Consider the following 18,303-nt stretch of genomic DNA (forward strand, 5'->3'; position numbering starts at 1 on the left):
AGCACTCTGATCATTTTCTACTTTACTTTATATTTCTTTTTTGCTATACCTACAGTAATGTTTGACCACTAGAATGTGACTGGAGATCCAACCACAGAAAAAGAGTGACTCAAATTACTGTCTGATCAATATTCTTAATGTTATAGTACATGTAAAATATAAGTTTTTTATTATTTGTATAATAAAATGAAATAGAATGTATACTTTATTCTCTCTCTCTCTCTCTCTCTCTCTCTCTCTCTCTCTCTCTCAGCAAGGTCCTTCCTTAACTCTGCTCTAGGGACGTTGTATAATGGCTGACCTTGTGCTCTGACACCAATTTCCTAACAAGCTGGGATATGCAAAGAAAAAATGTGCCATGGTGCTGCAATGTATATATGAAAAATTAAAACACTTTTTCTTTGTTTTGAGTTTTTTCTTTTACCACATCTTAAATATGTTTAATTGGTTTCAGATCTGCTGACTGGGAAGGCCACTGAACATCATTAAACTCATTGTCATGTTTATGAAACCAGTTTGGCATGACCATTGCTTTGTAACATGGTGCATCATCATGCTGGACATGGCCCTTAGAAAATGTGTAAATTGTGTCCACATGCCACATGTTCCTGTACACAATTTAAAAATAAATTGGTTCAAATTTATCTTTATGTTTATTATATGTAATGTTATATGTAATTATATGTAGTCATTTTGGTGCTGACTGTGCACAAATGTGACCAGATCAGTAGGCTATTGCTTAATAAATAGCTCTGTATTTTTCCATAAAGCATATTGACCGTATGTTATACAGCAAAATATTAGATGTTAGATTGTACTATTTTACAGAGAATTATGGAGTGTTTGTGGTGAGATTAACATTATTACGTCATTTTGTTGGTGGTGGTGGTGGTGATGTTTATTTTTGTGTAGTTAAGCAGTGATGCTTTCTGTTGTTTAATATATGTACACTGCTCAAAAAAAAATAAAAAATAAAGGAACACTTTTTAATCAGAGTATAGCATCAAGTCAATATTATAAGTCCTGGGATATTGATCTGCTCAGTTAAGTAGCAGAGGGAATTGTTAATCATTTTTAGCTGCTTTGGTGTTAATGAAATTAACAACGGGTACACTAGATGGGCAACAATGAGATGACCCCAAAACAGGAATGGTTTTACAGGTGGAGGCCACTGACATTTTTTTCCCTACTCATCTTTTCTGACTGTTTTTCACTAGTTTTGCATTTGGCTTGGGTCAGTGTCACCACTGGTAGCATGAGGCAAAACCTGGACCCTACGGAGGTTGCACAGGCAGTCCAACTCCTCCAGGATGGCACATCAATATGTGCCATTGCCAGAAGGTTTGCTGTGTCTCCCAGCACAGTCTCAAGAGCATGGAGGAGATTACAGGAGACAGGCAGTTACTCTAGTAGAGCTGGACAGGGCCGTAGAAGGTCCTTAACCAATCAGCAGGACCGGTATCTACTCCTTTGTGCAAGGAGGAACAGGATGAGCACTGACCAAACAATCAGAAACAGACTTCATGAGGGTTGCCTGAGGGCCCAAAGTCCTCTCGCGGGCCCTGTGCTCGCTGCCCAGAACTGTGGAGCTCATTGGCATTTGCCAATGAACACCAGAGGTGGCAGGTCTGCCACTGGCACCCTGTGCTTTTCACAAATGAGAGCTGGTTCACCCTAAGCACATGTGACAGACGTGAAAGGGTCTGGAGAAGCCGTGGAGAATGTTATGTTGCCTGTAACATCGTTCACCATGACCGGTTTGGTGGTGGGTCAGTGATGGTCTGGGGAGGCACAGACCTCTACAGGCTAGACACTGGTACCCTGACTGCCATTAGGTATCAGAATGAAATCCTTGGACTCATCGTCAGACCCTAAGCTGGTGCAGTGGGTCCTGGGTTCCTCCTGGTGCACGATAATGCCCAGCCTCATGTGGCGAGATTATGCAGGCAGTTCCTACCATTGAATGGCCCCTACGCTCGCCTGACCTAAATCCAATAGAATATCTCTGGGACATTATGTTTTGGTCCATCCGATGCCGCCAGGTTGCACCTCAGACTATCCAGGAGCTTAGTGATATCCTGGTCCAGATTGGGAAGGAAAAACCCCAGGACACAATCTGTCGTCTAATTAGGAGCGTGCCCTGGTGTTGTCAGGCATGCATACAAGCACGTGGGGGCCATACAAACTACTGAGTACCATTATGAGTTGCTGCAATGAAATTTCAGCAAAATGGACTAGCCTGCTGCATCATTTTGTCACTTTGATTTTCGGGGTGTCTTTGAATTCAGCCCTCTCTAGGTTGATAACTTTCATTTCTATCAAATGATGTGGCATATTTTTTGTTCCTAACATATTACCCAGTCCATATCAGTATAGATATCCAGCATGTGTTCAAAGTGTTCCTTTAATTTTTTTTGAGCAGTGTATGTATGTATTAAGTGAACCATGTAAGCTCAAAACAAAAAACAAAATGATTATTTTTCTGTTTAGACTTTTGCTTGTAAATGAATTCATTTGCTTGTGGTGATTACTGTTACTGATTACTGAACAGTTAGCAACATGAGGTTAGAAATAAATTATATATATATATATATATATATATATATATATATATATATATATATATATATATATATATATATATATATAATATATATATATATGTGTGTGTGTGTGTGTGTAATAACAAAAGTGTACACTAGGAGGCATTCGTAGGCTATTATATTTGTTAAACAAACACTTTTTAGGTTTTGTTGTAATTGGTCTTCTAACTGCACAGGCATATGTATACTTCTAGAGTTATTAACAAAACTGATGCAACAGAGTCTATATTTGTAATAACTAAAGGCCAACATGTTAAATACATTGCAACTACAAGCTCTTACTGATCCGTCACATGCCTGTTCACCTCAGCCTGCATTTAGAGCAGCTCCAGCTAGCTGTACTGAACACATTTACCCTTTTTGAATATATGGGACATTTTCCTTGTGGTTCTGCTTGTGCCATGAAGAATAGCTGAATTGTCTGTGTGATCGAGCATGTGGCCTCGATGCTGATAGCAAGAGTTGTGTTAAATAGTGAGCGATGCTGAATCAAATGTAGAGGGAGTGCTGCAGGAGAGTCCCAGGGCTGCATGGAGTAGTCCGTATCCATAGAAACACCATGCTTTTAGAACATGAAGGCTTGTGTTTGGTATGGGCCGAAAGTCTTGAAACCTTTATTTGCTGCCGCTGCTTTTCTCCATTCTGTAATTGCATACTTACGGGGCAAATATGAAACACAGCGGTATAAAATATGAAATAGAAACAGCATGTATTTGAATTATTTGGTGCCATTTGGAAATACCATGTTTGTTTGTAGCAACACTTAAGTATACGTTATGACATATGAGCAATATTAAACTAAAGTGTCTCTTCAGCAAACTCTTAGTGTTGTGTTTTGATGTGTAATTTTTACCTGTGGCCCTAAATAGAGGTGACTCTCTCTCTCTCTCTCTCTCTCTATCCTCTGTGTCTGTATGTGTACTCTTAGTCACTGGCTAAAACATTGTTCCATTTACAGTTTGATTTATGGCTGGAGGAGCTAGAGAGGATTCCAATTCCCAAAGGTGCAGAAGAAACAAGTGATGCTGGATAAATCTTGCTGAGCGGCAATGTTCTCTTTTTCAGTTCCCACACTTTGCACAGCACCTCTTTGTACAGGCTTAAGGTTAATGTGGCGGGGAAAAAAAGCGTGGATGCAGCTGACGATTTTAATGTATTGTGATATTTCAGTCAATTAGTAAGACAATCATACCACTGTGCCACATTGCAACATTTTTGCTGCAGTGTGGCATAAACATAAAAACTGTTTTGAGGAGCTGTATTGCCATGGCAGAAACAGTAATATAGTTCACTCTGTTTTAATTCCAGCAATAATAAATCAAGACAGTTCGCTTGTGTTCTTTAAAATGAAGATGCTCCTGACTTATGGAAAGTCTAGCCGTTAAACAAATTCAGGCACCAAGCCAAAGCCAAATTAATGGCAGGACATGACATGGCTATAAGATAGCAAGCCTACGTTTATTTTTTAAAAAGATTCCTTTTTACTGAGGGAGGAAGGAATGGGTTGCAGTACAGTGAGGCATACTGTATATAACCTAGCATTGTCCATTTTTCATGTGGACTGAATTATTGATTTGATTTCATTCATTCTCTGAGCAGCCATTGCTTTATTTAATTAAGAGCGTACCGGCCCTCGGAATACAGTTTGCTGTATTTACATGAAAGGTGCAACAGTGGAATCAATTATTAAAACCGAGACAAAAGCTGCATTCTAGGAGTGGCTTAAATTGTGTTGTCTTACATCTATCCAGATCCTATGCTGAGTTTTTATTTAAAAAAAAAAATCAAACAAACAAATATAAAGTCATTAAATCTCACATTAGATCTCTTTATTTAGATTGTGATACAAAATTTAAAAAATCACTTTTATAACCCTGAAGAATTGCAGTTTTTGCAGCAATACATAGTTCAACATACAGCTTTTACATAGTTCAACATATAGCTTTGATCGATTCTCAGTTTCCCCACAGGCTTCTGATCGCAGCCTGGTTTCTTTCAGAGCAGCACAGAGAAAAGAAGAAGAACTGCAATGCTAAGATCTTTATTCGGTGGAAGAGCAAGCATAACATGATGCACATTCTATCTAATCTTACTTTGCAATTATTTTGGCAAACTGGTCTATGGCACTACATTCCACAAAGATGAATGCATGCTAAGTCTATTATATATAATATGGATATTAAGGTATAACGTATAGCTTTGTGTTTGATTTTATTCATCTACTTACAGCAGATGCTATTGGACAGCAGTAGAATACTAAGATGTAAGCTGTAAAAGCTGTAAGAAGAAAGGCCTATTGAAACAGTGTGAACTTATCGACTATGAGACGGTATTGATATCAGAGACGTGTCAGCATCTCACTGCAACTGAAGGAGGGTGAAATCAGGGTGACTAAGTATAGTATTGGTCTTCACTGCAGAATATCAATGACAGAAGTGGCCCTGCAAAGCAATGGTGGAAAGTGCTGAGAGCAGGGGAAACTGCCCCCTCCAATGCTATATAATACAATCTCATCTCCAAACATTGATGTCTCTCCCTCAGAGGATGAGAGAATAAAGATTGAGCTGGCAGCCTGCAGTCAATAGTCAATCCATTCTATTCTGGAAAAAATGGCATAAGAACAGAAATGAGAGAAGGCCAGTGAAATCAGTGATGGTGGCATGATTTCAAAAAAAAAAAGTTCAGAAAGTTCCAGGACTTTAGTAACTTCATCAATAATTATATAAAAACTGTAATTAAAACCTGATTTAACCCCATTCCAAAAATCAAACAGGTTGACCCAAATAAAACACTTTGCACATGTTGGCTAGTTATACTTTATGTTTAATCTTATTGTACATTTAATCTTATTTAAAAGTAGTTATGTTGCATCTTGTGAATGTAACACATGGAAAATTAAGGGAAACATTCTTACTGGATTTATTTACAGTATGTACACTATATTGCCAAAGGTTTTGGGACACCCCTCCATATCATTGAATTCAGGTGTTGTTTTTCAGGGGTTGGGCTTGGTCCCTTAATTCCATTGAAAGGAACTCTTAATGCTTCAGCATACCAAGACATTTTGGACAATTTCATGCTCTCAACTTTTGGGGATGACCCCTTCCTCAACCCGATAGAACACCTTTGGGATGAATTATAGCAGAGACTGCGAGCTAGGCCAAAACTGGGATGTCTGTCTTTACATGCACATGAATGTAATATGGAGTTGGCCTGCCCTTTGCAGCTATAATAGCTTCAACTCTTCTGGGAAGGTTTAGGAGTGTGTTTATGGGAATTTTTTACCATTACACTAGAAGCACATTTGTGAGGTCAAGCACTGATGCTGTACAAGAAGGTCTGGCTCACAGTCTCTGCTCTAATTCATCCCAAAGGTGTTCTATCAGGTTGAGGTCAGGACTCAGGAAGATGCCATCCCCAAACTGTTCCCACAAAGTTGAGAGCATGAAATTGTCCAAAATGTCCTTTTACTGGAACTAAGAGGCCAAGCCCAGCACCTGAAAAACAACACCTGAATTCAATGATTTGGAGGGGTGTCCCAAAACTTTTGGCAATATAGTGTATCATGTAGGGTATAGTCTCAACGGATATATATTACCATGTATGCTTATCACAAAAGGTATATACAATTCTCCATAAGGATTTGGTCCATGTTGTCTTTGTTTGTCTTTGGTGTAGTGTTTCAGACCTGCAGCTCTTTGGATTACTGAATCACTAGTCACTGACAATCACTGAAAGTCACTGAGAGCCTCAATCACATAACCAGCAATGCTCATGTACAGTATGCCCCTACAGTAAATAGTTGAACACCAGAAAGTTCCCCTGGGTGTTTGTGGTTTGGATTACACCACACACTGACTGAGTGACACAGGATTACACATGCTTTGTATATGTGTATTGTCTAATATTTTGTGTTACATCAAGTTAGTTAAGATCAAAGATATAAATGAATAGTAAAAACATACTACTCCACTACTATATTTGAAATACTTGAGGTTTATTTGATTGCTTGCAGTGTTTTAATACATTTAATATTTAGTTCAGTAACCAATGTTGGTGATTACAATTGACTTTTTATTTAAGCATAATATTTTTGCCGAGAACAACAACCCGCCATTCAGCCTACAGCTGTATGTAAATTCACTCACCAATTTGAGTAAATTTACATACTGCACATTGGATACTGTGGCTTTCAACGATTTCTGGGCCCTGTGCAAATACATTCTCATCTCTTCACTTGACAAAGCAGGAAAGTGTTTAGTCCAGGCCTCTCGAAGGTCACTTCCTTGGGTAGTCCTTTCCCTGACTGTGCATACTGTGTTGGTTTTAGTTGTTGTTCTTAAAAGAGTACAAAAGAGGTATTCATGGAGGTACCACATGGAAACACACCTTGATACATATTTATTAAGTGCCTATGTGATGAAACCACTTCATACTTTGGGCAAAGGTTTTAATACTGCACAAGAACAAGAACGGAATAATGTTTCTTAATAAATAACAAATGTGTGTATATCTTAATAGCTTGTATGACCACATGCTGCTTAGACTTTTTGTGTGTCCTATGAGCAGCCTTTGAGCATCCTTTTGAATATTCTCAATTATAACATATTCTTCTTTATAGAACTGTCCCAGATATAGCATACAAGCGTTTTCAGAGATTTATAGCAAAACTTCAAGAAATATTATTTTGTTAAGAAAAATTGGCGTATATATCATTTTAAGACTGACTTAATGTATGCATATTTTGTATTTATCTTGTGTGATCTGTAGAACAAAAACATGATGTTTGCTGCAAATATACCTGATATACTGCATCTCTCTCTCTCTCTCTCTCTCTCTCTCTCCCCTTAGCAGTGTGTGTAAGCAGCATCCTGTAATCGGGTCACATTTCAGTGAAGCCTCAGCATCCATCTCTTGCTGTTAGGAGAAACAGATACTCTGAGATACTCGGTTGCTCTCTTGCGGAAGCCTAGTTAAGGGAAATCATGGTGCTCCTGTGTCTTCTCTCTCTTCTCCTCCCGATCCTGGTGCTTTCGGGGTCTCCGGTTCAGGCGGACGGAAAGCGAGGTGGCAAAGATGCGGTTGAGAAAAGCGGCAATTTCATGGAAGACGAGCAGTGGCTGGCCACCATTTCCCAGTACAGTCGCAAGATCAAACACTGGAACCGATTCCGAGATGTAAGTCTGTTTCTACGACTAAAGACGAGCTTCGGTTCATTTCATTGGTTTTGTACGCATTTAATGTAGGGACACATAAAGTCTACAAAAGCCCCCATTTACACTGAATGGTGTTGCGGGAGGTCTGGCGTCGAGTTCGTCCTTAAGGCTGTGTCCGAAGCCGCATAGCTCGCTACAGTACTGAATGGTGCGTTCACACAGCGCACTGTTATCACAATATTCAGTTTCCGACGCACTTCACATGTTCCGATTTGTGCTTGACGTGAAATGTTTGGGGTTTAAACGGGAACTAAATGTGACGGAATAAGTCATCATTATCTTGTAAATATTGAATTGGCCGAAGTAATAGGCTAGCTTTGTTAGTTAGTTAGAAGGGGTTCAGCTTCTCACTACATTCAGGACTGCTCCTGTTTACAGATGACAGAATAGGTCAGTCACACACTGTTGGCTGTGAGGTGAAGCTTCACTTCAGTAATTTTCATCTTCAAATGCTGAGATGCACATTAGTTATTGTCTACAATTCCTTGACAGTGATGTGCATGTGTGATGGGATAATTATACCTGCTTCACTAACAACTACAAACACTGAGCCATACGCCTTTTCTGAGCAGCACGCGCACCTTACCAGAGAACGTGTAATATAATAACATAATAACATATATAATAACAGTTATATAATAACTGTAATAATAACAATAATAAATAGCTAAATTTGCAAGCTACATTGTCATGACTCAAGGGCCAAACATCCAAAGGTCTAGTTTTTGATTAAGCTGTGTATTTAATAACTCAAATAGAAATCTTTCCTTTAACTACGGTATGGACCAGCAGTAGTGAATGAAACATTAAACCCCCAAAGAGAAAATTGGAAGCAGCAGTGTTAATGATTTTCCAATTATATTTATTAAGCTCCTGTAGCAGGACTGTGTATTATCCTCTCAATCGTGGGAATAGAAATATTTAGAAAGGGATGAATTACTGAAGTATGCTGGAGTTTTGAACATGATTATCTTTTCATTTAAGCTCCGCTACAAAGGAGCCGCTGTATTCTGATCATCAGCTACCTTCTGCATTCACAGGAATAGCAATGTCCTGTTGGAATAACTATTTTCTTATGCTTGGATCTGAATGGATCTGAAATTTAGTACTACACGCTATAGAGCTGGTAGAACATTTTCCGAATTATGATACAGCATTCAAGTGACAGTGGTAATTTTCACATGTATGCCTCGGCGAATCATCTCGTGACCTTCAGGCCTTTGCCTTCTTTAAAGAACAAGTCACAATTTAATATTTTAATATATATGTAACTCCTTTTTTACCACCCACCACATTCATAATCTTCTGACTGATTTCCTGAGAAGTCATATATCTCTGTACTCCTGTGAACTGTGGGACGTCTGCATTAGATTTTCTTTCTTTTTTTTATGGCCTCTGGTTGTGTTTTACCTAAAGTATCTGAAGGTAATGAATACATTGGTTTCAGATACTCTAATCTTTTTGTAGTATGGATTTGACGTACAGTTTATAACAGACGTATGTGATTTCAGATGCAGTGCCTGGCATTGGTGTTGCTTCTTCATGCAGAGAAAGTGCATTGGGTTCTAAATCTTTGCATTGTGCAAGTGTTTTTGTTTTGTTTCCATGTGACGCTACAGCTTCAGGGAAGTCACATTGTTCCTAAGGGTTACTGAAAACTGCAATTTGGGATTTGTTACTTCATGTCTCTGGTGAGCAGACACTGGAGAACCCCTGTAAATCTGATCCACCACACCTTCTCCTGAGAAAACCTACATCAACCGCTTTGACAGAAGTATGAATTCAGCAGCGAGAAGCTGGCAACTGTATCTCATAATAGTTCATTCATTTTGAAGAACACTCTTCTCTTGTTGAAAGGAAGAGAGATTTATTAGTACTTCATGTGTCCTTTGAGATGGTTAAGATGCACCATTAAGCTGAGAGGCACATCCTTTAAAGGATGTGAGAGGCAGTGGCATCCTTCATACAAATTTTTTTGAGCAGTGTCCTTCACACTCCCAGAATAGGATGTTAAAGAACACAACTCCTGTGAAGGTTATATGTATCTTAGTAGGGACACCAATTACATACAAGGGCATTGAATTTGAATATGTATTGTAGTCATGTAATTTTGCAATGGCATTGCATAGATTGAGCAAATTGAAAAAGAAATGGACTATGACAGTGATGTTTATTTCCCTTTCCATGCAGATATAGGAATAAGTTCATCTGCATTGAATTCAGATGGGTTCTGGTTGTGAAAATATTTATTTTATCTTCACTGGGTATCAAGGAAAGTTAGATTGCCGAAATTGATTCAGACCTTTAATGTCCTTTGAGACACAGAGTATTGAGTGGCATTGTAATAAATGGTAACAGTAATCCAAACAGCAGAACAAAAAAAAGCTTATGTCCTCACACACAGAGATAAATATTTAATGAACATTCTTCGGCATACTGTTGCTGTCTACATTGGGGAGAAGATTTTATATTTTATATAAATATTTATCTCCTGGGATAAATATTTCTTCTGCTGATGGTCTAAAAAACAGACATTAGCTTATTCGCTGACAGTTAGTTAGTTTAACATAAGTTCAGCAAACAAAAGGACAAAATACTAACCCTCTGTTGTTGCTTTCTCTTCTCACTGTCTATATACAGGTCTTTGCACTATGCAGTATGTATTAGGCCCTGGAGCCCAGGATATCTAATAAGATCATGAAACACCTATATGAGTTTTCATAAAGCTTGTAGGTTGAGAAATTTAGTCTGAATCAGCAAATATTGCTGAGACATCCTTTTGTAGGATGGATAAATCATATTCAGGCAATTGTGTATTGTGTAGACTATTAAGAAATGGTGTTTGAATATTAAAATAGATTTATTTTGTGTGTACAGTGTATTTAAAGTTTTAATATCGTTTAGATGACTATATTTCAACGATATCAGTGTATGTTTTGGGAGTTTTTTGCTGGCCTGTTCATTTTATGATATGTTTGGTAAGTGCAAGATGCTTGCCTTTCCTAAATTTGCAAAGAGCAATATTTATGATAAGATTTTCAATGAACAAGCCATGGCTAGTGTAAAATAGGCAACACTAAGGAGAATCCTGCTTTTCAACACTGTGGACTTAATTTATTTGAGTCATGCTCTCTGTCTTTTCACATATTAAATCAAGAATATAAAAATCCTATTCCATGGTTGATATTTAAACCCAAGGGAATGACAATATAAAAGAATATACCATTAATACCCTGATTGAATTCTAAATATAATATAGAATTATATTTCTTCTATGTAAAAAATAGTGATACATGTCACAAGATGAATGTACTGTATTTTTCCTCGAAGCAATTACATGTCTTCTAATGGCCATTTCAGTGTTGTAATAGGTTTATGCTCATTATCAGCATATATGTGACAATTTCTGTGAGTCCATGCCTCTGATTTGCCCCCTCCTCCACCAGCAGCTAAGAGAGAGTTTCTCAGAAAGCAGGAGTGAAGCTGTCATCTGTTCCACTGAAAATAAACAACGAACAGAGCCGGCCAATCCTCTGGTGGCTGCCAGCCTCTATCTCTCCCCCTCTCACAGTGTAGAAGGAGCTCATTAAAAGCAGTGCTTCCCCTCAGCAGCGGAAGACTGTGTCAGGCTTGCACCTGTTACACTGCCACTACATTTTTAATGAAGCAAAATGTTTCATGCATCTTCTCCCCAGCTCCCTAGTCATTACCATGGTATTAAGATGCACACTGGACCAAGATGAGGTGAGTGTAATAATGTTGCTCTTAGGAAAGCCTGTCATTTGGCAGACTTCCTAATTGCAGATAGGAAGATGTTTTCAAGATGAGACGAGCACGATGATGATGATGACAGTTCATAATGTCTTTATCGGTGGAGTTGAAGCTTGAGCAATAGATTAATTTGTTGCTTCTAATCAACAGCATTAATCACTAGTACAAATGCATGCTCGTTTGTGTTTGTGCACCTAATGTATTAATGAAGTGTGACTACCATAGCAGCTGAAATACTGAAGCACATCCATCTTCACCCTCAGTGATAGATGAGATACCTGGCTGGGTAGTGTGAAGAGTGAGAGTCATGCTAGGCATGTATCCCAGCTATATGAAAGTCCCACAGTGCTGTCACGACTGGCGCTGATTCATTACGATTGTAACCGCGTGTCTGTGTAGATTGTGTTGTCATCATTGCATACAGGCCATGATTATCTATAATCCTGTATAACATAATGTTAGCAAATATCGCAATACAGCAACCTGACTCTCTATGGGTGGCATGGGAAAAGGACATTGGGCCTCTTTTTAGTGATGACAAATGGTCATCTGTTTGAGAAAGGGTGCTTCAATGTCCATTCCACTTTAAATTTAGCCTTAGGACTTATCTAACACCAGTTCGCCTCCATAAAAATTTCCCCAGCACTTATGCTTTAAGTGTTCAGGTATTGTGATGCATACATTATGGGATTGTGAAAAGACAACACACCTACTGGAAGGAAGGAAATTATATTGTTGTTGCTGTGACCTTTGATGGTGATGATGAATTTTTTCATTTGTTCTGCTAAAATATGTATACTGTTGTTGTGGTTAACTTCTCAGGTATCACCTGTCAACTGTGGATGAGTCAGATGATCTACCATTAAAGATCTGTCATATTTCTAATACACTGTCTTCTCTCAGGGACTTTTTTAGTTTTAGTCCATGCTCTAATGTATTTATATATAGTGATGTTCTGGTACCATGATTGTGTTATTGAAAAACAAAAAAAGAAAAAGAATACAGCAAGCTCTATACAACAGCCAGAGAATCCATTCACTGTGCAGGTTTCTTGCTCTAAATTCAGCACTGATAAAATTGCAGTTTGGCCTGAAGGACTGGGCACAGACTTAATAGGTAGCAAAGTTGGAGTACATTGAAAAGGCAGCCAATGAAGGCAACTGAGTGGGGTGTAGAAGCTTCTGGCCACACACCAGTGTAAGGGGGGGGCTTTAATTGAGTCGAGGGAAACTGGTCTTTCATCATGCCATTCCTGTGTTCTGTGCCCTTTCCTGCTGAATTGGACATTCAGGAGTGCAGGTGCAAAGTGTAGCAGGCCCAGTAGCAATTTGAGTGCTTTTCAATCTCCTATACATTTCTTAGCAAGACTCTTTTTTTTTTAAAAAAAAAATCAATTTCTAAGATTGCAATAATACTATTATCGTCCATTTTAACATTTCCATGTTTCTAATGTCTGTTTCGCCGTCTTCAGTCTAAGCACAAAATATTGCACATGCTAACAAGAAAAGCGGCTGAATCATCTGAAATGAACCAATTAAAGTGTTGAAAAGCAAGAGTGAGTAAACTTTCTGTCCTGTTTTACTTGAACATAATAAACTCAAGGGCCAAGAATACCTCAGACTGGAGACTTTTCTTTGAAAGTAGTAATGAGTAGCCAGGTTATTTGGCAGGCTCTTGGTCCAAATGCCAGAGAAGTGCAGTCTGCCTCTAGTCATAATGAGCCAGAGTATACTGGGAATGCATTTAGGAAATGTGTAAGGTTGACATGGCATGTCAAAGCTGTCAAGATCTGCTCCACGGCAGTCAAGTCCCTCACTTCTTTCTACTGCTTTTGGGCAGAGTGGGTTATTGACTGCTTCTCATGTCAGATTTGCTCATTTAAAGGCATCACTTGATTTTCTGTCTCTATTGTATTGCTCCCTCTGGCTGTCACCTTTACAGCTGTCATTCAGTCTCATCGGGTTTGCGGCAGTGTTCTGAGACTGAAGTGTGTATCGAAGACTACCAACGAGGACGTTTTTACTGAGTTGGAACGAGCTTGTTAATTTGCCTCGGCAGTATCCACTCTGAGCCTGAAACTAAATGAACGTGAATGGTTTGGGATTAATTAAGTCTCAGGGATTATGTTAGTGTGCCTGTGACAAATTAAATGTAGCACTTATATTAACTAAGCAGGAAGATGTTTGGCGGTACCATCCTGCTTGTATGTACTATTACTATAATTAATAGCTGCGAGATTTCTTATTAGTCTTGTAATCTTTTTTTGTAAATGTGAGCTTCTTTAAATACATGTGATATTTATTGCTTAATGCATTGCCTTTTTTGTATATCATATATATATATATATATATATATATATATATATATATATATATAAATCTGGCCTTATTGAAATAGCCTCATGTTCAGGTCACCCTGTTTATTTTTCTCTGACGTTATTGTCACTGATGGCATTTGTCATAGTCAGAGGATACGCGGTTACTTTTCTGAAATGTTCATCATGGAGATGTTTGTGAATACACCCTCAGGGAGCATGGATCTAAACAAGTCACGGCGCTTTAACACAGTGATTCATTCATTGAGCTTGATACAGATGACTTGAAAGCAGTGTGGTATGCTTGTCACAGTTTTATAGTACCAGACAAAATTAAATGTTTTTACAGAGTTAAACAGCAGTAACAAGACATGTCTTGCCACACTACATTTGATCTATACCATGGATATGACATTCATTGACCTCCAGCCACACTGTGATTAATAGATACTTAATTTAATTAATTGCTCACGTTAACCTTACACACTGGTTTCTTGGAATCTGAAAGCTAAGCAGACAGACTACTATGCTGAACCCGCCACCCACAGCTTTATGTTTCCGTAATAGACAATAGAGAAGCTTGGCATTAGTCAACTGCAGGGCATTCTCTCAGAGATGTTCGCTTTATTCTGTGCAAAGCCTTTGGGTATCTTAAAATGATCTGTCAGTCTGGGTCAGAGATGCGTCTCTGAGGAGCTGCTTGCCTGTCTCCCTTGGCTCTGAAAACCTCTGCTGAATGGTAGACCTTCAAGCATCTTCCTGAACATGAAGGAAGGCTGGGATGCTCTGAATCAGCTGAGTGGGTTGGGAGCAGTGCTTTTGATGTACCGTGCCGCTAATCTGAAAAGCCTGGTCAAATAAGCCTTGTGCATAAATCAAGTGGGAGGCTTATGTTTGCCTGTCTGGTCCAACTGTGCTGTGACAGTGAAAACAGAGTTCTGGTGGGCGCATTGCTTATTCCTAGTCTTTTCGTGGTACATGACTGATTGGATTCTCAATTGAAAAGCGACTGAATGTGAACACATGTATTTGTGAGCTGTGTAAAGCCCACATGTTTGCTAGCAGCCCAGTAGAGTTATCTTTGTGTGGGATGCAAGACCATTTTGAGGCCTTCACCACAATGATACATCTGAATTTGATAAATCCTTCCTACATAAATCCTTCATTATAAGAGTCAAACGGCAGAACTGTCAGGAATCATTCTAATGTGTCTATATTACTTCAATGAAGATGAAAGACGCCAGGATAGAGGAAATGAACTGTAAATAACGTTATTCATGGTTCCAGGTTCTTGTGTTTGATCTTGAACCTAGGCTTTTTTAGCTTGTTATCCTTGTGTGCATGTACATTTTCTCTAGGTGCTTTGGTATGCACTTCTACAAATTTCCTATGTGTATAGATGTGTGTGTGTGTCTAATCCCTTTCACTTGACTGGCTAGCTGTTCAGAGCATATTCCTGCCAGCATGGGTTCTAGACCCACTGTGACCCTGAATGGATGCTGAAAGGAATGTATCTATTATCACATGTTTTCATTACTTAATGCCTGGCTACAAGTATAAATCACTCCTCCGCTATGCCGTTTCTCAAATGCAAGGAAGGAGCCAATCCTCTTCACCCTGTGCCTTGCTGAGTTTGCTTTAGAAATTGCATGTGCACATACAACCACATGCATGCACTCAAGCCCTAATGCATTCTTGTAGAGCGCAGTTCAATTTTGGAAGTGCATGTTAGGAGATTAAAGGGTTTTCAATCAGTGCTCTCATGCAAAGGAGTTAAAAATATTGTGCTGCGCAGAAGGATGAGACACTCCTGTGAGATCCCTGGAATATCTGATAACACAAAAGCACCCAATGCTTATCAAATAGATCCAGATGCCACCAGATATTTACATGCTCAGGTAACTCTAGTTAAAGATGTGAATTGTTCATAGGAGATTGTGTTATAACTGGGTTATGTTCACAACCATGATGGCAGGATCTAAGAAAAAACTCCACATAGCAGCTCTTGCGATCCAAAATATTACTCAGGCTTCAAGATGAGAGGTTCTTCGAGTTCAAGTGAAGGCTAGCAGTGTTACTTGGACTGTGTCAGGGAATGTTGTACAGAATGATGAACAGTTGACACTCGCTCTTCTTCACACAGTGCAACACAGCTGTCTTACCAATGAAGGACATGTACTCACTCAATATAGAGCCTCAAGGGTCAGTTAACACCCATTTTCCCAAGGGTATCAGAAGATTTTTTAGTACCGTGACAGCTTTGTTAAGACAAGATGAAAGAATCTGAACATTTCTACCATTGCAATACCATTTTGATCTTAATGTGCTGTTTAGTATTGCCGTTATATTCGTGTTTGATGATGACCACGGTACGTCATTGAACACATGCTGGAATCTTCATCTTTTTCGTATTGTACAATATAGTTATTGCAAAATCATCAATTTCCAATCATTTAAAAACATCTTGATAATATTTGAGAGCCCTGACGCCCACCCCTTGTAGCTAAGTGCAGGTTTTGACATTGTATGCTCTGACTCATGCTAGTGTTTGCTCATCATCACAAAGACGAAGAACATATTAGCTGGTAAATTTCTACTCACTCTGCTGTTTGAGTGTAAAGAGTACAGAAAGTAGGAGTACGTGCCGTGTAAACACTTGTACTGAGATGTCCAGTGTACATGCAAAACAATCAACCCAAACACAATAGCCGCAACACCCTGACCGATTAAAAGCTCTGATTTGCCCTGCCATGCTTTTTTCTGCTTGTCAGGACACTAAATAATGCAGATGCCAGGGTACCAACATCTGCCTAGTGCTATAGATTACCCAAGGTTTGAAGTTCTGGCCTTTTAGAGAGTGACATCATTCATTGCTTTATTGTACAAGCTATAGGGGTGTGAAGCTTTTTTTTTTTTTCATTTTGATGGAACAGAAAGGCATTTAGTTGGCCGAGGCTGTTTGATTAATGTTATGCAAATGGCAAAGTTGATGGTGTGCCAATCATAGAGCAATTTACTTCAATGAAATATCTTGAAATGAAATGCCAAAGTGCCATGCTCTTTTGTGAGGAACACTTATTCCTCTATGATCCAAAGCAGAGGTTTCTGGCAGACTTTTTATGTACTGTAAATTTTTAGAGGACTGTATTTCTCAAGACACTTCAGCCCTGGAAAAAGGCACATAAATTCACAGAATTGCTTGTATTTACTGTGGAACTAAGCGCAAATAAGCTGTATATCTGTATGGTTACTGACATTGTTTTTTATTGAGCACATCTGCACTGATTACTGCCATTGATTTATATTTCAGTTGACTTGTATTTGTATAGTGCTTTTAACAATGGACATTGTCATAAAGAAGCTTTACAGAAATCTATAATTTCAGGATGTCAGTTTTAAGAGCAAGCCATTTCTCTAAATAAGGCTTCATGTTAAAACTAGACTGAATTTCCTGATTACATGTAGTACACAGTTGCAGAAGGGCATTATTTTTAATCACACTCCCGACACCCAGATGATTCACTACATTATTAAGTTTTTTCCTTATATCGTCTCAGAGAGCTTTTCATCAGCATTCACCATTACCGTTTGATTACAACTGTGTACTATATGTAATCAGGAAATTCATTCTAGTTTTAACCTGAGGTCTATTTAGTCAAAGTTATCAGCTGTTCACTGATGGAGACTTGAGTGCAAAAGTGTTGGTTGCAATTGCAGTCCTAAAGCTAAACTCTCTCATCTTAACTCTCATCTCTCATCATAAGAGTATAATGCTCACTATCTTGCTCAGGTTTTTTGGTTGTTTTTTTTTAAACCTGACACATTTTTTTATGTAATCCTCATGAAACATAATAATCCTCATGTTTAACACAATTGATTAAACGTTTGTGAAGTCTGCATATTTGCAAAGAGCGCTTATTTACATGCAGAGCAGCAATTAGCAATGTGTGCAAGGTGAATAATTGGTGCTAATGCTCACACATGTGACTGCGAAGATTCTGATGAAATAGTTTAGCTATTTTAGTGTACACATTGGAAGATATGCAGATGAATTATCCTGCCTAGAGACCAGCGAGCTATATTAAGCTGTTGTACGTTGTCGTCTTTTTCTTTTGTATTATCTCCTACGAGACTTATTCTCCTCTAACTGTCTGCTTTTTCTTTTCTCTTTTACTCATCTGCCTCACGTTTCTCCAGGAAGTAGAGGTCAGTAATATGCTCTAAATCTGTCTTATGTCCTTGGCTCTTTTTGATGTTTCTTTTTAAGATGAGGAATTTCTAATCATTAGCTATTTAAACACCAGCATACTTGTGTCTTTCAGTCCTCGGCTTTTGTCTTGTGTTTTTCTGAAACCTCTGCTTGTTTTTACTTGTTAATGTTCATTACTCTCCTCTGTAG

General features: G+C 38.6%; 1 protein-coding gene across 1 annotated transcript in view; it reads left to right on the forward strand.

Annotated features, from left to right (window-relative positions):
* The first annotated feature begins 7,472 nt into the window (after positions 1-7,472).
* Positions 7,473-18,303, forward strand: part of spock2 (SPARC (osteonectin), cwcv and kazal like domains proteoglycan 2) — a 29,415-nt gene continuing 18,584 nt past the window's right edge. The window contains exon 1 of the mRNA XM_058385755.1: positions 7,473-7,780. Within this exon, the coding sequence (XP_058241738.1) occupies positions 7,589-7,780 (192 nt within the window). The 5' untranslated portion in view covers positions 7,473-7,588. The remainder of the gene's footprint in view (positions 7,781-18,303) is intronic.

This window comes from Hemibagrus wyckioides, linkage group LG03 (assembly GCF_019097595.1).
Source record: "Hemibagrus wyckioides isolate EC202008001 linkage group LG03, SWU_Hwy_1.0, whole genome shotgun sequence".
Taxonomy (NCBI): domain Eukaryota; kingdom Metazoa; phylum Chordata; class Actinopteri; order Siluriformes; family Bagridae; genus Hemibagrus; species Hemibagrus wyckioides.